The 26,597-nt window shown below is 37.9% G+C and overlaps 1 protein-coding gene across 3 annotated transcripts in view; it reads left to right on the top strand.

The window, feature by feature from the left end:
- Nucleotides 1-26,597, top strand: part of PTPRN2 (protein tyrosine phosphatase receptor type N2) — a 753,919-nt gene that overhangs the window by 655,371 nt on the left and 71,951 nt on the right. For 2 of the 3 annotated variants that reach the window (XM_087946244.1, XM_087946246.1), the window contains one exon: nt 21,156-21,303. The exons of the other annotated variant lie outside the window; for it this stretch is intronic. In XM_087946244.1, coding sequence (XP_087802370.1) covers nt 21,156-21,303 — 148 coding nt within the window. The remainder of the gene's footprint in view (nt 1-21,155; nt 21,304-26,597) is intronic. 3 annotated transcript variants of the gene reach the window in all.

The following is a 26,597-nucleotide window of genomic DNA, read 5'->3' as shown; positions in this document are numbered from 1 at the left end:
ATCCAATTTTTCCCTCTCCCTTCCCACTCACAGCAAAAAAAAAATTTTTTTAAGTCTTTTTTTAAAAAAAAAAAACATTCAGAAATCCTTATCTCTTCAGTATTTAATTACCTAGATTTTCAGATTTCTCTTGTTATTCCATCCGCTGTCATGTTAGGAAGGAGAGTGAAGAAAAAAAAAAAACTTTCCCTTTTAGAATTCTGTCGCTTGTAACTCTCTCTGGAAACAATGTAGCAACTTCTCCGTAGCAATTTTCAAGCCCCAGGAAACTTTCTTATCCCTTGGCAACTTTATCCCGGTCCAGAAACAACTCTCACGATTTCCCGATTTTCTTCCTCCTGCACAATCTTATCCGTTTGCAGGTTTCTTCATGGCGGCCATTGCTGACCGCCGCTCCTCCGCCTCGGGAAAAGGGGTTTTGCTGGCTGGGGAGGGGTCTGCGACATCCCTTACCCCCTTTCCAGATCCCCCTGTCTTCAGCTGCCCCTGCAGGGAGCTATATCCCCCAGATCCAAACGGATCGGGGAACCTTAACAGTGAGCTCGGCAGGGATCGCGCTGGATCGCAAATCCCTGCCGCTGCCGAAGCCTCGCAAACCGGAAGGGCCAAAATCATTGCTGCATTTAATGAAGCATTTTTCTCTTGGTTTGGGACAACTAGATAGCCTACAATATGTAATAGCCATATAATTTTTTCTGTTATACATATTGGTCCAATTTTAGAAGTCTGGCATATATGCACATTCTGCCACCAACTTAATCCAGATGTTAATCTTTTGCAACCCCACACTATGCAGGTTTTCCAGCTGACTATGAGGTGGAGATAAAAGTGTTTGTCCTTTTTTTCAGACAAAGAAAAAACAGCACGGGGAAAGGGGTTTTTTTTTGCGGCTCTTTAATTTTCTTTCAGAAAAATAGAATTTGCCTATATACTTTAGGAAATTATCTGTTTATCAACAGAAATATTTATTAATGTGTTAATATTTTTTGACAACATGAAGATTAGGTAATCAGAAACCCTAGACAGATCCAGTTGCAGGTTAACTGTGCAATATATGATGAGAAGACAAAATTCTGAGGAAAGGAAATTACTGATGTACCTGCTATCATATCATATCATAATTGATATGACATCTAATTATACATCCATAGACATATTTTTAAAGAGTTGATACTTGCAGTAGAAACATGCTAAGGCTATTCTTCTATGTGCCTTGAGATATCCATAAGTGCATATAATTTTGAATCCAGTAGATTATTACTTCTGTAAATTCTTATATGACGAAGACCCAAAAGAAGAAACAGTGCAAGTTGTTTTGGGAGAAATCTAACCTTGGTTCCCATCAACCCCTAATATTGCAGTGAGTAATCTGGGAAAGACAAGCAGAAAAATAAGCAGGAGATAAATTATCATTTTTATTTATTTGTCTATTCAATATCTTTATTAGATTACATTTTGCTACTCAGTAAACCACATGCTTTCTCTTTTCTGTATTCTGAATAAAGAAAGGATATTGTATTTTGTACACATTTTTTAAAAAACTACATTCAAAAGTAAGTACTGATTTTTACTTTACGTATTATACTACTTTCTAAAGTGGCTTTGGTAAAATGATGCAAAGTCATAAACATATAACACAGATAAAAATCCATAATACATAAGTGTGTTGTGCTATTATTATTCAGTTTTCACTCCTATCACAGGAATATATTAATTCTATCATTAAGATTTCCAATTTTTTTTTCCAAGTCAGGTATCATTTAGTGTTTGCTTGGACTACAGCTTTGATCCCTTCTCCTTTTGAACTTAATTTAATATATCTGGCTATATTTTTCTTTCATTTTATAGGAACTTCCTTGTTGTTTCTGAAAATATAATATTAAAATAACTTCTCATTGTGAACCTCTTCAGTAATTTATCTATTTATTAATGTGTGTTTCCATTCTTTATCTCTTTCTGTTTACCTTCCCAATCTTTTGTCCGTATTTTCCGCTTTTCAAAATAAGCATTTTTTTCAGTCCTTTTGGACCATTCTTGTTTTTCCAAATTTTTTAGAGATTACTTTATGATAAAGTTGGATTTACAAACTTCAAGTTTGCCCAAAATACAATGATGCATTTCTTTTATGTTTTGAATGTAGCTAAATTGCTTTTATTAGAAATAGAGGAAGTCATTATAACAATATACAATCACACTACTTTAGTAAATAAATTAACAAAAATATGATTGGAAATATAAAAGGAGAAATTATGTTTTCAGTTTTTAAAATCCTTCGGTTTACAAATACTTTCTTACATATAGAGATAAACAATGTGACTGTTGGTTCTTTGCTAACAATCGGTCAAAAAGTAATATGATGGATGTTAAATACAGTCTTCAAAATCCAACCTGAAATCTAACTCTAATCCAGATATTTAAAGACTTCTACTACCATTTCAAATTGATTTTTTAGAATAGAATAGAAAGATTCTGTTCTTTCACTTGTTCTGCCAATACTCTAGTACCCAGGTTTTGCATCATTTGTAAACTATGGATCATTCTAAAGACCCAGTGCAGTCATTTAGATTGCTGAATGATGGTGCACAACTGAGACCAAATTCATCTTTTCTAGATAGAATACCATTGGCAAGCTAAGTGGTAAAATCTGCTAGCTACCATCTAAATGCAACTTCTTTTAGCGGTATAGTTCATAATTTAGAAGATACATACCCTCAATCAAAAAAAGGTTATATATTATATCCTCTTCATCCAGAACTACAGAATTCCATTAAATTTCAGATTTCAGCCTTACCCAAATGAACTGATTCAAAGGTTCCACATGCCTTCTTACAGTAAAATAATAACCCTGAATGGTTAAATTGGATATTTTCAGAATACTAATGATGCAATCTCATTTCTTATAATCTCACTGATATTGATATGAAATATGAAGAGGACAAGTTATAAACTAGAGTTATGTAAATCTAGTTGGTTAAAGAAGACCTTGAATATACAGTAGAGATAATATAACCAGTTTCCCTATAACTTAACAATTAGTATTGGATATTCATGTTTTTACTACAATAGAAATTGTAGACTACTAAAGTACTTTGTATAGTTGCATTGATTGCCTTATCCAATCAGGCAACTTATTCATAGTTACATGGCATATGGAATGTCAGAAGAATGTCTGGGTTGGCATTTTCCTGGATTGAGGCTCTGCTTGGATTTGGATCAGAATTTGGAACTGTTAAAGCAGTTTCAGAGTCTGTTCCTGGAGGAGTGGGCCAAAGAACAGGCCATGCTAATAGCACTTGTTATGCCTGTGGACCTGGTAGCACTTGTAAAGGTGGCCCATCTGGGTTTTGGATGCTCTTTGCTACTGTCATCTCTCCTTCCATGAACTTTTTTATTTGATGGGAGTTTGTCAGAAGCTGAGTTGAAGGAGTGGCTGGAAGAACCTTGATTGGATACTGGGGCCAGCCAGGCTGGTGTTTTTATGACCAATGATGGTAGAAGACCAAGCAATTTTTGTGGCTGGTCAGCAATGCCGAGTGATTCCAGTTACATGAGGATGAGGGAGAATGTCTTCTGTCCATTGTGACAGTATGTCTGGTGGCGGCAGCTGGGAGCAGGACCCTGGCAGCTCTCCTGTGAGACACCAATTAAGGCATTGGCACTCTGGAGCTATTGGTAGTGGCTAGACAGTGGAGTGGCAGGTTATTATGGATTTCAGAGGGAGCTGTGGGCTATTCCTGTCCATCTGAAGCCTAGGTCACTACTTGGAATAGGAATCAGCTGAGGCTTTGGATTAGATCACACTTCATGACCTCTTCTCGCTTATGGATCCTACCACTCCCCCATGATTCATGAAAGAATTAAAGGAGATGAAATGAGAAGAGCCATTTACAGCATTGTTAGCATTCAATAGGGGACTAGCTAAACACAACACAGATTAGAGCCACTATTAAAGCTTATCTTATAGCAGTAATAATCAGTACTACTCTGTTATCAGTACTACTCTTCCCTTGTTGCATCTAGAGATAGCCATTTGACAGCCCTTTCTCAGGTGACACATATCCTCTTGAGTAGAGATGGATCAGAGAACCCCATGCTGGGGCATAGAGAAAAATTTGTTCAATATTTACCAGACAAAGTCCCTTTCAATTAATCACAGTTGGATGCTGGGTTTGTTGACCATTCCAACCTCACCCCCCTCCCCAAGCCTTTCAGTCCTGCCATCCTGTTTTCATATGCCTGCCGGTTTGGCTGCCCTGTGCTCACTGGCCTTGCCACCACTATCAAGCTTGATGCCCTGCACTCGTTGGCCCTGTCAGCCTTGCCATCCCCAGTTGACCTTTGCTGACTTCCTCCTTCTGTTTCTTTGGGTCTTCTTGTGAAGTTTTGCAAAATTTCTAACATGAGCATAGGGCCACATAGGGGCAGGCAGCAAGCCTAACAGAGGTGGCAGGGCCAATGAGTACAGGGGGACAAGTCCGGCAGGGACAATGGAGTGCAATACAGCCAAAAGGAGGCGAGTTTGGGAGGGGAAATAGCTGGGAGGGAAAGTTGAAGAGGAGGCTACCTTATCAAGGCTTGGGGCTGGGAGGAACCAAGCAAGAATGAGTTGGATCGGGGTGGATCCTTAACTAACATCTAGTGGGATTTGGCTAACAATGGCAACTGGAGTTGCCAGGATTGCTACTGGTAACAGCTATTGCTTCTTGTGTTGATGAGATATCACATTTTATTACGATATCACTTAGCAAAAGAATTTCTGGTCCAATTGGCATTGTAACTCAAGACTACTTGTACTTGATAATTAGCATGTCAAAATCCATTTGAAACACATCAGACTTTAAACTCTGCATCATAATCTTTTGTATTGCCCTTATTATCAGACTGCTACTGCAGTCTAGTTATCCTGATTACCAAACTGCTACTTTGTTAAACACCATTTTTCAGGGTTTCTTTAAAATCATATTCTTAGCTTTTAATTTGCAAGAGTTTTTCCATGCAGTGATCTTTTATTTTACATTTCAATGTTCTTTTATGTGCTGTCATCAATGAACTATTATATTTTTACAATAGTTTTTGTTCATTGAAAAATATTCTGCATTGCTTTAGAAGATGTGTAGAAGAAAACTATTGCCTAAATTTTTAAAAAAATCAATAAATATTATGTTTATGTGGTTTTGTATTTCCCAAATGGCTGAGAAAGAAAGCAAAAAGAAGACAAAATAATGGTGTGAGTTGAGTCATAAATGTTGCCATTTTGTTTTTTAATTAAAAAGTGTTTCCATTTATAAATAAACTAACAAACATTTAAAGGAAATGGAAACAATACACACAAATACATTAAAACATTCACTTACTGTCTTTTACCAGCAAATCAAAAAGATCTTTAAAAGTATCTGGATGGAAAGTGATACAGTTTGAAATGAGGCAAGAACACTTTGAAGAAAAATAATTTTTAAACATAAATATACATTGCAGATATAGTTTTGTATATACATACTAAAAAAATAAGCTTTACTAAGTTTAGTGGAACTTAGTTTCAGGTAAGTGTTAGCATAGAATTAAGCTTATTGTTTTCTATTAGACCAACAAATTAACAAAGAATTTACAGTTGCTGTCACTGTGGGGAGGCTACTGTCTACCATAATATGATCATTTATTGAACCCCCAATAGATGATTCTTCTACTAATATTTCACTCTGCTTCCCAGATGAGATATTTTTTTTAAAACAAATCATCTAACATGGAAACAAGAAAAGCAGAAAAGAAGTGAGTAATTAGGATAAAAACGTATATGCCCATGGATAGGAGCAGGATTTCTACATGTACAGAGACCTCAGAGTTATTGGTGTGGGGAAAAAACTGGAGGAAGGAGTACTATGAACACTGCCTTGATCCTGTGAGTGAAAGATAGAACATATTTAAATCTAGTGATAATGATAGATAACATCAATTATGGAATATTAAGGCATGCTACCATAATCTCTTTTTGCCCATACATTAATTTTACACAAAAGGGCTATTTGATTCTCATATCTGGTTTTGGCCAGTCTTCACTAATAAAATTTTCTAGATGGTGATCTTCCACTATGGGTGTGTACATCTGTCTTCATAAATCTACTTTGTTCAATAGGACTTCTAAAAATGTTTGTCAAGTATTACAGTTGTTCAAATTGAGAGAAAGATCTTCTGCTTCTTAAGTAACCTAATTTTGCAGGGCAAAAATGCTTTTGGCTATAAGACAAATGGTTAGATTATACTTGTGGTCCTCATCAAGGTTATATTTTATTATATCCCATATACTCTAATAGCTATGTTTGTATATATGGAAAATACATGGATTTCAAAATTGCCTTCAGTTAAATCACCTTGGTTGAGCTGTAATCCTAAACTATGATCTCTCTACACTGCATGTGAGAATTGTTTAAATGAAAGTTCTTCACCTGCTACCTTGTGTTAATGAAATTTCATAGCCATAGGTGGCAACTGATTATTCAAGAACCCTATTCAGTACATTTATTTTGACATTTTTATTTTAGTAATAACAAAACAAAGAAGGAAAATACCTGCCTTTGTTCCAAATTAATATTTTTTCATAAGTGTGTGTATGTCTGGGCATTTCTCATGTGAAAAGAAGAAAGATACAAAGAAGGAAGAATATTTATATTGCCTTTGGCTGAAAAATTGTTTTAGATAAAGTAATTACAGGGGTAACATTTCATTGCTTTATTTGGAATATTTTAAGGGTTAAAATGTGGGATACTTATCAAAGCCAAGTCTTTGGTGGATTTTGTTCACCAATAATAGCAATTTATTTTTAAATCAGGTTTATAACTTGCTTTTGAACTCAATTATAAACACATGGCATATTTATAGGCTTTTTGAAATATTTTTTACCTCCTCTTTCTTGTTCCACTGAGAGAAAAGACAAAAATGACACTGTTCTTTTGAAATGCTAACAATAGTTTCAGAAAGATGTAATTTTCAGGTGCTTTACAAGAGCACAGAAAAAGTCAAATAAAGTCCTGTGTTACTCCATACCAGATTGTATCCAGCTATTTCATTTGGATTTTACTGAGTACTTCCAGCAGCTGGGAACTGTAAGAAAGGAGATTAATAAATGTTTGTCTGAAACACACTGATCCCAGTATATGTTGATTGGGTTGTTAATAATCCTTTTATATGTTGTAAAACTCCATTACCAAAACTTCATAAAAATCTGTGCCATCAATAGCTATTGCATCACAAGTATATTAATTTAAGTAAATGGAATGCATGTTTCCACATAGGTAAATATTTCATTATGTTGCTTTCTGGAAGGTGTTTTAAATTTCTCTCACTATGGGTATTGAGTTCTCCTAAATGGAGCTTCTGGTTCTACTTTTATAGCAAAAGTCTAAATTAAAAAATGTGTATTATAAATATTCTGATCTGATAGATTCTGTTATTGATGTATTTTTGTTTGTTTTGATAGCAGGAAAAAACATAGCCATTTACTATCACGTGCAATTGCAATACTGTACTTTAGTTAAGTAAAGGGAGGAAGTAGAGAAAACATTTGATTCTATTTTTTGAGGGCTTTGTTTGAAGTTGTTTGATTAAAACTGCTCCTTTGCATTGTGATTTCTGTGATTCACAAATGTTCATTGTGTATTTGTCTACAACTGTGATCAGAACAATTTTACATAATTCTTTGGCCTAGTCCCCATATTTACTACACAACTAGATAAAGCTCTCACTGAACCTCTTCAGTTTGTTCCATCTGCTACTTTATCATGTTCCTTCTAGGCTGATAATCATTTTGGTTTATCAGAATTCTTTAATATTTAAGGAAAATATTATTTTCCTTAATCTTCTCTTCAAAATTCCTTAGAATTTTATCTTATCCTTGCAAGTATCTCGCTTTCCATCTTATGATTTTAAGGGGCTTGTTTTAAACGTTATGAGAAAAAATTCAATCCTGAGAAGGACATAAATTGTGCTTTTTTCTGTTGTGAAGAGTATGCTGTAGATATTTAAAATATCATCAGGCATTTACAAAATATGTTTGTAGCAATTGTTCTCTTTTCTAAGCCTTGTGAGATCAGAGCTGTAGCTGACTCTGAAATTGTTACAATCCCCTCTTTCTCTAAACTCCTTACCATGTCTCCAAATTTGCCTGGTGTTGCCCTCGTCTCTTGATCAAATTCACTCTCCAGGCCTCCACTGCACTATGATAAATACTGAGGAAACCACTTATTAAGATTTAAAAAAAAACATTGTTCCCAACTCAACAACTTTGAGATCCTTTCTATGGTAGATTTCTCCAAGCTCTGTTACTGCCAGTGATGTCAATAATAGAACCCCCAATTTGTTCTTTGAAGTTGTTATGAATTTCCCTTTAAAACCGGAGTTAATCTTCAAAGGGACAATTCAGGACAGAAATTTGAGGTCTTTTCCTTTTTTAACCCTATTATGCTTTGGCATAATCAAAATCAATATTTCCTCTTGTTTGCAAGATCACTAGATTTGTGCTTGGATATTTCATGCTCAATTGACTTCCAGAGGCCATTTCTCTCTTATGAATCATTGCTCCTTTTATTAACAAAATTTGGCAATTCCAGTCAATGGACTTAGACTTCTAAAACAGCTCAATATGTTAATGTACATTTGTCCTTCTATTCCATAGCCTCTTGAGTTGTGATCAGGGGTGTGATTCTACTTGGTTGGACCGGTTCTATAGAACCAGTAGTTATGATTCTGCCCAGTTCGGAGAACCGGTAAATCGCACCATTGGCTGGCCTCTCCCTGCCCACTCACTCCTTACCTGGCAAACTTGCCTGCTAAGTTGCTATTTTTCCTTCCCCCCCAACCATCAGCTGTTCTGTTCTACTGGGAGATTTAGATTAGTTAGAAAGCAGGAAATTGGATTTCTTGCTTTCTAGCTAATCTAAAAGCAGAGGTGAACCTTCCTTAGGACTGAAGCTTCTATTTTTAAGTGCAGCCTCATGCAATAGATTGCAGAAAGGTAGATCTCTGGGTGAATCTGTGATTCTGTGAGCAACTCAATCTGCCAGCCAGCTTTGCCTGATTTTGCGTAAAAGTTGTTCTTTTTTAGATAAAAAATTCAATATTTACATAAATATTTACAATATTTACATACAAGCCATGTCCAGCCAGTCACATGACCACAAGCCACACCCAGTCAGCAAGCCATGCCTATCCAATCACATGACCACCAAGACACGCCCACAAAACCAGTTGTTAAGACATTTGAATCCCACCCCTGGTTGTAATATGTAATTATGCCTCGGACTGATCTTGTAATATATGTATTTTTGAAACCACTGATTCTAATATATATATCTATGCCAAATGATCTCACCATATACTTTCAATCTTCCTGCTATTATAAGAACCTTTCAAGTTGATCACAGATCTTTCCTAACAGCTTATCCAGTTCATGATAGATATTTACTATTTATTTGCCACCCATCTCATCATGGAGCTACTCTGGGAGGTTTATAACAATAAAACGGGGTGGGGGGGGTGTAATTAAAAATGTAAACTTAACAATAGCAAAACAATAAACTACCACTAAATATAATGCTGCTATACCGCAAAAGGCTTTTTCCTATGATTTCTGTAACTTCCTCCTTTCCAAGAGCTTGTGTACAAGATTTCTTTCCTAGGAAGAACCAAAGTCTGTGTCATTCTTCATCATATATGGGCTACCATTTCAGATATTTGCTAATACACATGGTACCTTTCTTTTGCTTCTTCAGGATATAAAATAGTTCTTGGTTTTGCTTTGCATCAAGAAATCCTTCTATTGGAGGCTGATTTCAGATAGTTTCACTGTTTCCTTTCATACTTTTTCATGTCCTCACCAAGGATGCTTTCATGTCTTATCTCCAAGGGGAATTCATCTCCAAGTCCTCTGCACGTGACACAAAAAGATACAAAAAGACACAAAAAGATGCAAACCATCATGGCATACTAATAAACTCAGGCCCCTCATAGTTGGATGGTACTTTGGGCCTTCCAAGGATGCCACCATAACAAGACTGTCCAGTTTCTATTGGAGAGATATGTAATACATGAACACATAAACTCTTCTTTGCATATTATATGACAGACTAGCTCTATACCCGTGCTTCTCTACAAAACTCTATGATCCGGCTGAGTTTTCGGGGAGGAAAATAAGGAAAAAATTGTGCCTCTGCCTACCAGCATCCATCGGTATTCATCTCACTAGCATCCTGTCAGTGTGTGAGAGAATTGAGGGCTGTTTGGAAACTGAAACAGTATTTGCTGTGTGAGCAAGAAGGAGACAGCAAGGAGCCTGGGTGTGGCTTAGCTCCACTGTTCTGTACTAAAGCGGTTGTGAAACTAAAACTGAAACTCCGCTCCTCTGCTTGTGTTTGCATTTGGAACAGATTTCTTTTCAGGTGGGGAGGGGGAATAGAACTCCTTAGCATCAGAGAGTGTTAATAACAATATAGGAAATACTAATGCTCTGATGGCCATTTTGAAAAATCCTATATTATGTATGTATGTATGTATGTATGTATGTATGTATGTATGTATGTATGTATGTAATTCAGCTTTGTTCGGGTATTTTCCCACGTCATTATAGTTGTGCTTTTAAAGTTGTAGCAACGTTTCGGCAGAATCTCATCTGCTATCATCAGGCTTCTGTATTGTGTTCGTCTGTGAGTCAGACTTTTACAGTTGTTTCAGTTTTAAATTTGGGGCTAGCCTACTGCTGTGCCAGAATGGTTTTTTCTTCATCCTGATTGGTTGGGAGTCTTGGTCTGTGTTTACTGGTCTTGGAGTTTGCTGTGTTCTGCTTGATTGGTGTTTCTAATATCTTCTGTCTGTTTTGTGGCTTTTTTTGTCTTGATTGGCTGGCAACATTGTGTTCCTGTATTGGAGCCTTTTAGTGCAGCTTGGCTCCGAGTAAATGGACGGCTATCATTTATTAGGAAGCTAGGTTTCATCTGGGTGCCTGGTTGGGGTGTGTTTGAGCTGGAGGTATCAGAGGGGATCTGTTTGTGCCCAGTTGTTTGCCTGGCTTGTGGTGTGGAGATTTTTTTGTTTGTGAGTGCAGGCTTCCAAATAATTGACAGTCTGGTGGAGTCATGTCTTCTATTCATGCTTTCAGGTCTTTTTTCAATCTCTATGGCTTCTCTGATAATTCTGTGGCTGGGGTTTTCTATAGTGGCTAGGGTTTTGGTGCTATTGAAGTCGATGCTATGACCTGTGGCTTTCATGTGTTGGACTAGTGAGGAAGTGTGTTCCAGCTTTTTTACTGCATTTTTGTGTTCATCCAGGCGGCTACTTATTCTTCTATTGGTCTGTCCAATGTATGTGGCAGGGCATGATGCACAGGGGACTTCGTATATGCCTTGGTTTTCCAGGTCAATTTTATCTTTGGGGTTTCTAAGGATGGCTGCTATTTTTCTGTCTGTTTTGAAGGCAGTCTTGATGTGATGCCCGTGTAGTATCTTACTGATTTTGTCTGTAGTACCTCTTATGTAGGGCAGGACAGCTGTTCCATAGGTCTGTTCATCTTCTAGGTCTCCATTATGTCTCAGTGTGTTTTTGTGGATCAAGCCAGTGATTTTACTTTTGTGGAAGCCGTTGGCTGTCAGTACTTTAGTCAGGGTGCATAGTTCAGTCTTTATGTGTGTCTTGTCTGCCAGGCGTTTGGTTCTGGCGATTAGTGTTTTGGCCACGGAGTTTATCTGTGCTGGGTGGTGGTGGGATTGGGCGTTGAGGTAGCGGTTAGTGTGTGTTTTCTTCTGGTATATGGTGTGTCCTAGTGTGCCATCTGTTTTTTTGTAGATTAGTACATGTAGGAATGGTAGTTGTTTGTTTGTTTCATTTCCATGGTGAACTTGATTTTGGGGTGTGTGCTATTTAGGTGTGTTAGGAAATTGTTTAGGTTTTCTTTTCCATGGGGCCAAATCATAAATGTGTCATCGATGTATCGTAACCATAGTTTGGGTTTGTGGGTAGCATTAGCCAGGGCCACAGCTACAACTTTAAAAGCACAACTATAATGACATGGGAAAATACCCGAACAAAGCTGAATACCATACATGTAAGTACCTGCAAAAACTTAAGAAAACATATATATAATATATAATATATAATATATAATATGTAATATGTAATATGTAATATATAATATATAATATATAATATATAATATATAATATATAATATATATTATATATTATATAATATATATTATTAGTGTGTCTGTTACTTCTTCTTGAGCCTTGCAGTCTGAATCCATTCCCTTTCTGAAAAAAGATAAATTGATATTTGACCAACTGCAGTCTCATCACACCTTGATGAGTTTTGCAAGCTACCTGCTGCTCTATCTCATCGATCAGAATCTCCTATTTTATTACATCAATTAAGTGCTTTATGAAAGGTCTTACATTTTTTTCCTCTGATCCCTAATATTTCACACTTGAAGTTTTATACTGCCTTTTTTTTTAATTTATTCACTTTGAACCCAAGACTACCATCCCAGTTCAGGTCCTCTTATGGAAAATAACCATAACATCTGTTCAGTAACCATGACACCTATTCTGGAGAACTGTGTGGCTTATGACACTGTCCTCCCTTCTTTATTTTTATAGGGACAGGATAGAGGAGACCCAAATGTTTCATTTTATCTCAAATTAATAATGTTTTCCATTTGAATCAAGTTGTTATATTGCTTACCATTTTTCCCCAACTCTGCAACAGTAGTTATTTTATTTTATTTATTTATTTTGATTTGTCAATCGCTTACAAGATAATAGGTATAAGTATATACATAGTTATGAATACATGAAATGGGTACATATAAGAAAAATAAAAGAAACAATAGGACAGGGATGGTAGGCACGTTGGTGCGCTTATGCACGCTAGAAATAAACGCTTTGAAAATATTACGTTAGAACTTGTTGCTTATCTTATAGTAATTGTCTTTGAATTCACACAGCCCATCATCCTATCTGGATCCCAGATAATCTCACTATTCCTTTGGATTTGATATGCAACTGTAGGAATTGAAGAATGTATGGTAGTTTTTAATTAATGATGGTTTGTTACTAATTATCATTGTAAACTGTTTGAAGTCTTTAGAAATGAAGTGCCAAAAAAAATTCTATGATGGTTATAACTACAAGGACTACTCATAATTCACTTTTTCAGGTCTGTTGGAACTTTGAATGGTCACTAAACAAATGCTTTGTAAACAAGCAAGCAAACAGGAGCTTTACCCATTGATGTAGTACACATAAACACAGGAAGAGGAAGCAATTAATTAAGCTCTAGAAAATCTGAATGAGGCTAGATTCATCAATGTATAGTCCACATATGTAGATGCATAGAACTCATAGAACATAGGTACAATTAAATATGGTAAATAATTCTTAGTTTGCATTGTTCAAATACTGATTTCATAAAATCAATAGGTTTCCAGGATAGCATTTATTGATTACTATTATGAATTGCTCTATAAAAGCTCCTGATAGAGTGATCAGCCATACCATGGTAGGCATATATTGGGTGGCCAAGCATAGTTTGTGGCATAAATGTTGTCAGATGGAATGCACTGAAAAATGTAGTTTAGTCAATTTTCTAGACAGTGAGGTAAAAATTGACAGCCAGTGCCTGTGATGCTTTTTAGAGAACAGATAATTAAAACAATGTGCTATCATGACTTCCTGTTTGCGAGGCTTCGGCGGCGACAGGGTTCCGCGATCCAGTGCGATCCCTGCCGGGCTCATCGACTAGGTTCCCCCGATCCACTTGGATTTGGGGGATATAGCTGCCCTGTAGGGGCTGCTGAAGACAGGAGGGATCTGGAAAGGGGGTAGGGGGTGTCGCAGACCCCCTCCCCAGCCAGCTAAACCCCCTTTTCCCTAGGCGGAGGAGCAGTGGTCAGCAATGGCCACCTCAAAGAAACCTGCAGACAGATAAGAATGTGCAGGAGGAAGAGAATCGGAGAATTGTGAGAGTTGCCTATGGTCCGGGATAAAGTTGCTAAGCAAGGAACCTCCGGGGATTGGAGAACTGTTGGAGAAGTTGCTACATTGTTTCCAGAGAGAGTTACAAGCCGCGGATAGAACTCTTAAAGGGAAAGTTTTTTTTTTCTTTTCACTCTCCTTCCTAACGTGACAGCTGTGGAATAGTAAGAGAAATCTGAAAATCCAGATAATTAAACACTGAAGAGATAAGGATTTCTGAATGATTTTTTTCTTTCTTAAAAAAAAAAAGCTTTTAAATTTTTTTCTTTTTTTATGCTGTGAGTGGGAAGGGAGAGTGAAAGCTGGACTATAATTTGGAAATGAGGAGTATGCCTGGAATTTTAAGGAGATATAAATATTAACAAGGCTTCTGAAGATATATATTAAATGCAACTTTGTGATCCAATTTTAACCCCAGAAAGAGAAATTGAGGAAGGAGAAGGTGCCTAAAGAAATGATCTACTTGGACTGCTTGGTGATTTTATTACTTTTGAAAATTATCTTTGATTAAAAACATCTCGGTGGTTGTTTGGGAAAACTTTTTCTCTTCACAATGACATCATTTGTGGATGATTTGGAACTTTTATGTCAAAAAATTCAAGAGGAAAAGCGAGAAGGGAAGGATGTTTTTGATACTCTGTGTCAGTATTTAGAAATGGCGGTTTATGCTTACGTGGAAGGGATTGAATACCAAGAAGATTTGGAGGAAGAAGAAGCCATCTTGGAGGAACAAGTCACTTTGGCTGGGCAAAGAAAGGAGAAGGAGAAAAAGGAAAAAGAGACTTTAAGATCTGTAAAAGCAATCCAAAAAAAGAAAAATAAGATGAAAAGGAGGTATTATGTTAGAAAACAGCAGAGGGGAGGAAGCTGGAGAGGAAGAGAGGTGGAGAGACGAAGGGGTAATGAGGACAGAGAGAAGAACAAGCAAGGGAGAAAAGGGATGAGAGGCCTCAGTAGTAGAGAGCAAGATGTAAAGAAACAAATCTTTTTTAGAGACAATGGGTAATCTTATTGATGAAGGGATTCTAAAGGTACACAAGATTGTTTTTTATATTTGTACTTAGAAATAACTTTTAGAAGGTTGGAAATAAAGTGTAATTTAAAATGTGGTAAAATATTTAATATAACTTAGTGAAATTGGTGTTAAGGAAAGGGGAACATTTTATGAAATAAAGATTGGAGATATGATGTGGGGAATAATTGTGGAAAATATAACTATTATTAAAAAGATATGATATTAAATTGAATGGATAAAATGGTTAAGGTATAAAAGAATGTTGGGGAGAGGAGGAGAAGGAGGATTACCTTAATGAAATAATGATTTAAAATATGTGATGTGGGGGAGAATAATTGGAAAGTAGGTCCTCCCACAAAAGTATGTTAATTAATTGAAAAGCAATGTGCTAAGTTTTTTATGTTATAAAAGAATATGAATATTAATGAATAGATTAGTTCTGGTAGTGATAATATTGTATAATTTTTGAATGTACCAAGCAGGATCCCAATGTAAGTTAGGTGTTTTATATTAAATATTATAAATGTAGAGGAAAGAGGTAAAGGCGTTATACTCCAATTAGTGGACAGGAGAAGTTTTTTTATTTTATTTTAAGGAAGAAAGCAAATGGATAGCAGGAAATAAACAGACAAAGAATAATAAATATTATGATTTGAACTGAGATGAGATGAATAAAATAAAATTAAGAGAATTTAAGAGAGAAAAGAAACTATATATAAAAGTGAAGATGGTAATAAGATATGAATTATATATAAAATGAATATGAATTTGAAGTTGTGTCTGTATAAAGAGTTTTGACCCGGGATTGAGCAACCTTCAGAAAAGATGATTTTTTTATTTTCTTTATGTTATGTCTTATGTTATATGTATTTGTGTTTGTTTTTAAAATTAATAAAACTTGTTTTTTTTTAAAAAAAAACAATGTGCTATCATATAACGTTTTCCTTGATTACCTCATTGGAAACAGATTTTAATGCATTCTGTAAAAAGGGCAAAATATCTCATACAAAGGCAGAAATTGTGAGGAAAGAAGGGAGTAGCTTCTTTGTATGAATGCATACATTAAATGCTGAATGGCTACTGACACTTTATACAAAAGTGCTAATTTGCCTCTAGTGGATTGATTTATCTGGAAGATGCTGGAGATAAGTTAATGGCTCCATTTTAATTCTCTTTCATACTTGTTTAAAAAAGAAACTTCTATACAGAGATGATTGAAACCCAGTAAACCTTGTCATCCCTCCAACTGGTATATTATTTAATACGAAAGGAGGTGAAAAATTTTGCATCATTGAAAGAGTATAGTACATAATATAATAGTGTGTGTATGTGTTTTCTGCCTTTGCTTCAGCCTCTGTAATTATAGTTTACTATGATCTTAGCAATCATTATTACTTAAAATAATATTTGACCATATTGGAGCAAGTATGTTCTTCCATGAAGGAGTAAAGAATATCTAAAAAATCATAATATCATGGTCTTTTAAAGTCTGCAGTAGCTGTAATAATAGGAAAATGAGACATTATGATTTGAAGAGAGCTAGCTTATTGTAATGGTTAAGGGGTCAGCCTGAAAACTGGGAGACCATAAATGTTAGTTCTGCCTCAGGCACGAAACTCAGATGAAAGATTTAAGAGCAGTCTCTCTATTTCAACTTTAGGAAGAAATCAATGACAAACAATTTCCAAAAATCTTGCCAAAAATTGCAAAGATTTGTGTAGGCAATGGTTGAGAATCAACACACACAGAAAGAGAGAAATGATTTACAAACTGAGCAACAATTTCATTATATAGATTTTTAACTGAGAATTACTACTTACCATCAGTAAGGGCAGTTTAAAATAAGATGATTGTTTTGGCATTATTCAAGGAATGCATTGCCATACAGGTGCTTGTGTGATGAACTTCTTGGCTTATTCAAAGTCCACATGGTATTTTCTGGATGAAAAATACAAAATGAAATTCTTTTTCTTTTTGCTTGGAGGGTTATATAAAAAAAAATAGATTTTTTTTTTAACTTGAGGGACTAACAGGAGAAGATCATCATCTAATACCTAGCTAATACTCCTAGTTTTTTGGGGGTGGGGGAGTTTCAATATTACCAACTTTCTTGACTTAAAAACAGCTGTTTCTCCAGCACGTTGATTGGAGAATCCACACTTGGATTGATATATGCCTTTCTGCCCAGAGACGGAGTCATCAATCTTTTGCCACGCCTCTCCGTCAACTGTTACTGTCCCAGTTTTCAACTCCGTCTTGGCCCGATAGGGACATGGCAAAGATTGGCTCAGAAAAACTTTGGACAGAAAGACATCGGATTCTTCATCGACACAGGGAATTAGTTGGCAGGTTTGCAAGTGAAGTGCAGTCAAAATGCTATCGCGGCTTCCGGCTATTTGACTTTGCCGAGATCGCAGCCTTTCCTTCTTATTTGGCTGCTGGCTAATTTCAACAGCCACTAACGGGATCCCTCTCAGGTAGGACCCAAGCTGCTCACCCGGCACTCCAGTGCCGATTGACAGCTGGTGTCCAGCTTTGAAAGACTCTTTAAACCTTGCAGCTCTGGTGGCCTCAATTGAGACTCTCAGTTGGCTTACCCGAGTAACTTCAGGAATGCTACCTGTGGCCTTAGCGCTTCCCAGCTGATCGGATCACCCCAGCTTAAGCAGCCAGCCTCTCTGCTGTCAAATTAACCGCGCTAGAGGCAGCCACATGTGTGCATGTGCAAACTACCCCAGCTCTTTGGTCTTGCCGCCACCACTCTGAGCCCCAGATCGATCCATCTTACATACGGTTCGAGTCACTGCCTGGGCACCTCGCCATTCACCAGAGCAAAGCGTTGTCGCAACGTTCTTCCGAAGAGGCAGTCTCACTGGGGCTAAAGCTGTCAAGATGGCTGAACACTCTGTGTCAGCAGACAGCATGGAACACCAAAGTGCCTCTACATCAGCTCAATTCAAAAAAAAACCTAGCTCCAAAAGGTCTAGGTCAGCTTGCAAAGATGCAGCTGACAAGATTAAGGCCAAAGCCATTTATTCAAGAAGTTCTCTAAGGCAGAAGAGAAAGATGCCAACAGAAGACAGAAAGCCCTGGATTTTGTATTTCTTCTCTTTTCTGGGTAGTTCATGAGCCAGGTAAAGAATATTAGATATCAATGCACATTCAGCTCCATTATTGTCAATAAGATAAATCTGTTCTAGTTTTTTTCTAGAATTTGAAGTCGTATGAATACAAATTTCTGTATTACCATGGAAGGAAAATATTTGAACCTTCAGAACAATTTTCTGTGACAAACAGAATGAATTATGAGCCCAATGAGTTAATTCATTGAGGATCCTATATCCTAATGTTATTCATATGTAAACTCCAGGCATAACTTATTGGCAGTTGGGAGAAACCCATGTAAGGATGTTTCCAACAATTCTTTTGTGGAATCATAACATTTGGGAGTTGAAGCTCGTAGATGGGCATAATTCATACATAGAGATTTTATATAATCTTTTTGATAGTACTGATCTACGGAACTGAATATATGAACTGACACAACTGAATTAGGAAGACCATAGACATGAATGTTGTTCATCATTCTGAAGTAGCTGATTTCTGTGTGTGAACTGGCCTTAAGTATTTTATTTGGTACCGAAAGGACTTTTTTCAGCAGGTGAGTCTTCTACTATCAGGACAATACTAAGATGCATTACTAGGTTTTGTTATTTTGGCTATTGAAAACACAGATCCAGAGATATATTAAGCCTATCAAGTAACCTTCTTTGCTACATAAACATATGTAGAATTTCAAAGGCATATCCAGGTGTTCTCAGAAGTCTTCATTTGTAATGAAATTGGATTCTGTATAAATGTAGGAGGCTTACTGGGCCAGTGAAAATTGAAATATTTTAAATGCTGCCTATCTTGTGTAACTTTTTGTTTTCACAGTGTATTGTTACATAATCTCTGAAAAGCTTTCTTATAAGTGTCTTTGCTCTTATGTGAGCCAAATGTCATTTATTCTAATGGGGTAATCCTTTTACATCAAAATAATCCTATGCTTCATAGCACCAAAAACGTATCTATTATTATGGTATTCCAGAACCAGCATTTTTTCCTCTTTCCATTGAAACAATCTTATAATCCAAAATACCTTGTTAGCATTAATTCTGTATTTCTATTATATTCTCTTTTTCTTCTGATGTCTCAGTTTTTATCTTGCTTGTCCATAAATGAGTTCAAAACTTCCATGCAGTACAGTGATCTGATAATATTTTGTCCCCATGGAAATACATTTGGATTAAAATTAAAAAGAGCCAGCACATTATTGTGTGCATGGTGTTGGAGTGGTACAAGGAAGATTCATGTTTAGTTCAGAACCACGAAAGCTAAGTGAGTAACTTAATGTCAATCAGTGTCTCTCAGTCCAGCCTACCTTATAAGGCAGTTGAGGGGAGAACAGGAGGAAAGAACTCTGTATGCTAGAGCTCCCAACAGTATATATGTATAAATATCCCAAGGCAATATATAAATGAATAATAAGTACTATCTTACTCTTTTTATTTTATAAGTAAGATACAATCAGCTTACCTGAAATAAAAAATTTCTTTATAAATGTGTGCTAGTCAGTTGCCATGTTGGATCAAAGCAATGGCATATTCTCATTGGGCAACTCAATACTCAAGAATAAATTATTTTAGTTATTGATTGTAATGACAATATTTATTACAAAAAAGACAACTATATTTATACTCTTTAGATTCATTTTGGTACATTTTTAAGAAATGTGCATTCTATTTCAGTAAATTAAAGTATGACTATTGCACTAGGACTGCAAACACCTAGAAGCAAGCAAAATTACAACAGGGTTTGTCACAAACATCATGCAAACAAATATTATTTCATTCTTTGACAAAGTTATTAAATTAGTGAATTGGTGAAATGGTGTGGACATAGTACACTTGTATTTCAGTAAGGCATTTGACAGAGTAAGCCACAACGCACTTCTTAATACATTGGAAAAATGTGGGATAGACAGCATCACCACTAGATGAATTTGTAACTGGCTAAAAAACTGCACTCAACATGTAGTCCTTAATGGAACTATATTGACATGGAGGGAAGTAAACAGTGGGTACTCAAAAGTTCTGTTTTAAACCTAGTATTCTTCAATATCTTAATAAACAATCGAGATGAGGGAATAGTAAGGGAACTCATTAAATTTGCAGGTGACACCAAGCTGGCAGGAATAGCCAACACTCCAGCAAGAAAGGTTCACAGTCCAGAAGGATCTTGACAGACTTGAGCACTGGGTCTTATGTAATAAAATGAAATTCAGTGGTGAGAAAGTAAGGTTTTACACTTAGACAAGAAAAACCAAATGTATAGGAATAGAATAGGAGAAACCTGACTCAATAGCACTAACTATGAAAGGGATCTTGGAGTCCTAATGGACAATCATTTAAATATAAGCCAGTAGTAAGCTGCAACTACAAAAAAAAAAAAAAAAGCCAATGCAATCCTAGACTGTATTAACATAGGGATCAAATCAAATCATGTGAAGTTTAGTACCATTTTATAATGCATTGGTAAGACCACACTTGGAAAACTGCCTTCTAGCACAATATCACAGGCTCATTTTGATACTCTTCTGCAGCCATATAGGCTGAGTTTCAGGAACCTTTTATTAAATATCTACTCAGTCAAAAACATTCGTTCATTTAATATGTTTCTATCTTGGTCAGTTCAGCAAATGCAATTGAAACTAGTCTAGTACTTCTTTGCATTCAAGTCAAAGTGCCTTAATGCTTTTCAGTTCATTCACTTTTTTTTTCTTCCTAGCATTCCCAACAAGCGCAGGGTCTGCTTTTTTCAGATCAACTATGTTTATTCAAAAACTGACTCACTAGCTTGTCACCTGAGCTTTAATTGTTGGCTGAGAGAGAATGACTAGCTCAGTCCCCTTGAAGTTTTCATGCATAAGGTAGAACTGGAGCTCATAGTCTCCTTTTTTCCAAACCAGCATCATAACCACTAGACCAATTTGGCTCTCTACTTTACAGTTCATTTACATGTTGATTGAAATAGCAAGTGTTGAATATGTTAAGCCTGCTACTTCTGATTAGACTTCTTAATTTCAGGCCTACATGGAAGATCATTTGAAAAACAAGAATCGCCTAGAAAAAGAGTGGGAAGCACTTTGTGCATATCAAGCTGAGCCTAATGCAACTACCATTGCCCATAAGGAAGAAAATGTCCAGAAAAACCGCTCTCAAGTTATACTAGCATGTAGGTATAGTTTAAACTAAGTAATATATTTTCAGTACTGCATCGCTCTTTATCTAATATGGAATGTTTTTCTTATCTTTGTGAGACAGGTAAAGAAAGGTATTAGTAAAGTAACTTAATAGGGGATATTTTGTTAAAATGTTATAATACATTGCCCTGGGCATCACATCTTTTACACTGGTGCAACTTCCACAATACATTTTTGTTTTTCATTACATTGATTATAGCAAGTAATATTTTGTGCAGCTTTGTGTAAAGGCATTCATTTGTTTGGTTGAATACAATAGAGGTTATGTTGATAATTCATCTTAGCTTTTTGACATATTTACATCTATCAGGAAAAAATCTAATTCAGTTTGCAATTACAACTTACTCATTTAGAATAAATAAATGCCTGTTGACATCCACAGATAAGCTTACAAAGCTTCTATGCTATGTTCTGGGTTACAATAGAAAGCACAGCCATCTAGGTGTTCACATTTCTAAAAGGCTTTGTATGTCTAAAAGCACCATATCTTCCTTCCAATAGGTAATGGCAATTTCATTAGCTGATGACACTATCTGCTGTATGTCAGATTATGGTATATAAATCTTACAATTCAAAAAATACTGTGTTTTACAGTAATATAGATTACCTGCAACATTGGGGCAGATATTTTTTTAAATTCTAAATTTCATTGTTTACAAAAGTCACCAAATACAGAAAGGTGATATGGTAAGGATTATTCACAGTCAATCTGAAGTTTGTTGGTATCAAAATCAAATTAATTAATTAATACATTTTTAGTTTGAAACTCAGTCTGATCAGTGAAGAGGATGCTTGGTTTTTAGTGAATTTTATATTCTTTTGATGAAAAGAGATGTTCTCCCATGAGCTGTTCAGAGCATCCAGAAGTGGGAGGTGCTTCAGTCTCTTCTGGAAAGGCTGGGCTTAAAACTCCGGGACGCTCCTCCTCCTCCACGGGACACCTCCTTAGCGTCCCCCAGATTTAGCTCAGCCTTCGTGGTAAGAGGTTGTGCACTCCCTGACTGGAACGGTTTCTGATTCAGCTAGTCAAGATTCAGGTTTGGTCTTGGGTTAATTCAGCTTGCAAATTTTCCCCCCTATTAATCTGGCGATTTCAAGGCTTGTGGCTCTATTAGGTTATCCCCCTGATCAGTTGAGAGCAGCTCTTTGTGACTGATGGAGCCTGCCACTTCGCAGGCAGTCTGAGATGGCCGCTTCAGGCAATTAGCCTATCTAATTCCCCGATTGTCTTATCTTTGCGATCTTGCCAGAACGCTCGCAGCCACGGCTCACTTCTCCTTACAGGATCATTTGTCTGACATTTTGGAGTCAGCAGCAGTGGCTCGTTAAACTGCTCAGGCATTTAACATCGGAGTTTCTGCCTTGCCGCCTTTTTAAATAGCTGGCTTCAAGTTCGCGCCTAAATATTACAGGTGCCATTCCCTGCTGGTTTCCCTTCTTGGGGACCGGGGCAAGTACTTTCCCACTCCACTTTCCTGGGATTATTTCTCTCTTAGCCTGCTAGCGTTGGATAAGCAGGCTAGTCCTTAAACAGGATTTTCTTTTTTTCCCTCTCGCAATTGCTTTTGAGCGAAGCCTCAAGTGCCATTTCAAACAGTGGGATGTTTTTGACAGAAAAGGATCCATCCAGGACCTGTATAGCTGGTTTCCCTTGTTGGGGACCAGGGATCCTGAATATTTCTTGCTTGGAGCGCTTGGAGAGTTTCCCTTGCTGGGGACCCTTAGATACTGTTTCCCATATATATGGGCTTACATATAGATATAGGTATATGTATATATATATATATGTGTGTTTGTATATAGATATAGATATAGATATATAGACTTACACTCCTGGAAAGCGCTCTACTTTCAACCACAGGGGTAGGCATCACCCCTAAGTACAAATAATAATAATAATAATAATAATAATAATAATAATAATAATAATAATAATAATAATAATAATAATAATAATAATAATAATAATAAAGTTAGAGACACGAGATTCAGTCCTCCACAATGGAAGGTGACAACGTCTTCCACTCCAAGCCAAATAAGTCCCGAGATAAGTCAGTGGGCCCCAAAAAGGCCTCTAAGGCGGCGGATAAGGATGCCCATAGATGACACAAAGCCTTAGAAAGGCAGTTGCAGAAACGGACCAGGGAGGCGGACAAGATGGCTATGACACAACAATCGGATCAGGGCCCAAGTACATTGTTGGGGGCCTTGGACTTATCCACCCAGTCCAGACAGGCTATTTCTGGACAGCCTCCCATAGGCATATCTCCTCCAATGAGCACTGCCCGGCGAATCCCAGAGGCAACCTTCATCCCTACGGCTGTCAGTTTAAGACAGGAGGAGGGATTACCTGAGACTATTCCCATTGAAATGAGGCAATGGATGGAGATGGCTATACAAAGGGGCATTGCAGCTGGAGTTCAGCAATCCATCCGGACCAGACACTTTTTGGCTACTTCGGAAGCAGGATCCCTGTCTGCTCGATCCTTTGCGCATATGGGACATCATCAAACTCAGGTATTCCCCAATATCCCTGACATACCAGTCCAGGGTCTTCGGGAGGAGGTAGAATTAGATGACCAGGATGTTCCCATGGAGGTGGGGTCGATCCATCAGATGGACTTGGGGTTGTCAGAGGCTGACCCATAAGAATGAGGAATGTCAGATGACGATGGCCTCATTCCAGACCAACCTACCTTTTCTGGCCTTTTTCGTCCGCACCTCTTTAAATCTTTACTGTTCAAAGCAAAGAACACCGCTAAACTAGGCACATTAAGCCCTCATCCATTGTCAACAGGGTCTCAGGACGAATCCGAGGATCTAATATTCTCAAAACCGGCTAATGAGGCAGAAACTATTCCTGTCCCTCGTATGTTTGCTGAATTAGTACAAAATCAATGGGCATCAGTAGCATCCTACCCAGCCCCAACAGGGTATGATAAACGATATTATAATTTGGCACCAAAATTTTCAAATTTTCTCAAAATGCCGGAGGTGGATGAGCCCATTGTGGCACTGGCCTCTTCTTCAACCTTTCCCAACGAGGCCGAGGAAGCCCTGAGACCGGAGGAAAAGAGAGCAGAGTTGGCACTCTGTAGGGCGCATGTTTCTGACGCCTGGGCCATTAGGGCAGCTACAGCTGCGTCCTTTTTTACACAGTCCTCCCTACGATGGCTCTTCCACTTGAGGCATATATTGCCGGCGTCAAATGTCAAAGCCCACCAGGACATTGCTAAGATTATTGCAGCGGCAGAATTCTCCGCCGATGCCACATTTAATGCAGTCAAATTCTCGTCTAGAGCCATAGCATCTCACGTATCAGCACGGAGACTGCTATGGCTCAGACATTGGCAGGCGGATACCAAGCATAAATGCAAGCTGGCATCAGCCCCAATATCGGGGGATAAATTATTTGGCAGTGTCTTGGAGCCCCTGCTTATTGAGAATAGAAACAGGAAAAAAGTGCTTCCCCCTCTTTTTCGGAGGTCTGAAAACAGAACGCCCCAGTCGTTTCGAAAGGGTTCCTTTCGGACCTACTATCAAGGCCCATACGTTCCCAGATCTCAAAGAACATCAGGCTACAGACCCAGTTTTAGACAGGATAGGTCGGAATCTTCCGACAGAGGTCAGCAGGGAGGCCAGAACAGAAGAAACCCCACAGGTACCGGAGGCTGATTTTTTCGTTGTCCCAAGTGAGTCCTTGACAGCAGCTCCCATTGGAGGGCGGCTAAAATTGTTTGCTGATCAATGGGACAGCTCCACCTCTGATGCGTGGGTCAGGGACTCTGTTAGGTTTGGTTTGGCGCTAGAGTTTCAATCCTCCCCTCCGAACTTTTTCATTAGGAGCCCTAGGTCCACGGACCCCATTGAGAGAGCGTTGATGCAGGAGGCTATCGATCATCTTCTGCATATTCGGGCCATTAGAGAGGTCCCATCTGAACAACGGGGTCAAGGCTGTTACTCTCTATTGTTTGTGGTCCCAAAGAGTTCAGGGGGCTGGAGGGCAATTCTGGACCTCAAACGTCTGAACAGATCATTGGTTTATCAAAAATTCAAAATGACTACTCTCCAGTCCATTCTGCTTACCATCAGAGAGAATGATGTCCTGACCTCTATAGATCTGACAGAGGCTTATCTACATATACCAATTAGACCTGCTCACTACGAATACCTTAGATTTTACTATTGTGATCAGCACTACGAATATATCGCCCTACCATTCGGTCTGGCTTCGTCCCCTAGGACTTTTACCAAGGTCCTAGCGGCTTTGGCTGCCTCCCTCAGGATCAAATCTATTCGTTTACAATGTTATCTGGATGATATTTTAATTTTGTCATCTTCCAGACATCAAGCAAATTTGGATACCAAGATTACTCTGGAGACCCTTCAGGGTCATGGCTTTTCCATAAATTGGGATTAAAGCCATTCGATCCCTTCAACTAGGTTAGTTCATTTGGGGGCAGTGATAGATACCGTGGAGGGCAAGGTGTTTCTCTCTCAGGACAGGTTGAATAGTATCCAGTCAGAGAGATCAGAGTCTTAAAGAGGGTTTCCCTGGCAGTTCTGTCTCAACTGTTAGGGAAACTGATTTCTTGTATTTCCATTGTGCCTTGGGCTCGATTCCATTCTAGAGATCTGCAATGGTTCCTGCTACCTTTCCAGCGATCCGGAAGAGCCACTTCCAACGTCCGGATAAAGGTACCACGCAATGTTCTCCGATCGCTACGCTGGTTGTTGGAAAACACGATAAACAAAGGGTGTCCTTTCAAGGAACCTTGCAGGGCAACGATCACAACCAATGCCAGCCTGGTAGGATGGGGAGCTCACTTCCAATCCCACACTGCACAGGGAAGTTGGACTATTTCCGAACAATCACAAAGCATCAACCTGTTGGAGCTGCGAGCAGTTCATCTAGCGTTACACAGTTTTCTACCCCTTTTCCAATCACGCCACGTTCTGATCTTGACAGACAATATCACAACCAAGGCCCACGTAAACAGACAGGGGGGGTACCCACTCCAAACTTCTGGTGCTGGAGACGGCCAGGTTGTTCAAGTGGGACGAGGCCAATCTGTTGTCGCTCAAGGCAGAGCACATAGCAGGGGCCTTAAACACACAAGCGGACTGGCTCAGCAGGGTCTCTATAGATCAGGCAGAGTGGCGCCTACACCCGTCTCTCTTCCAGGAAGCAGTGCGGAGGTTTGGGCAACCGGTGATCGATCTATTTGCCTCTCCCCTCAACGCCCAATTGCCCCGGTATATTTCA

The sequence above is a fragment of the Notechis scutatus genome, chromosome Z, assembly GCF_049901735.1.
Source record: "Notechis scutatus isolate UNSWTSFEM ecotype Mainland chromosome Z, rNotScu1.2, whole genome shotgun sequence".
Classification (NCBI taxonomy): Eukaryota; Metazoa; Chordata; class Lepidosauria; order Squamata; family Elapidae; genus Notechis; species Notechis scutatus.
Note: the sequence above shows the minus strand (reverse complement) of the source record. Positions and strands in the feature narration are given on the sequence as shown.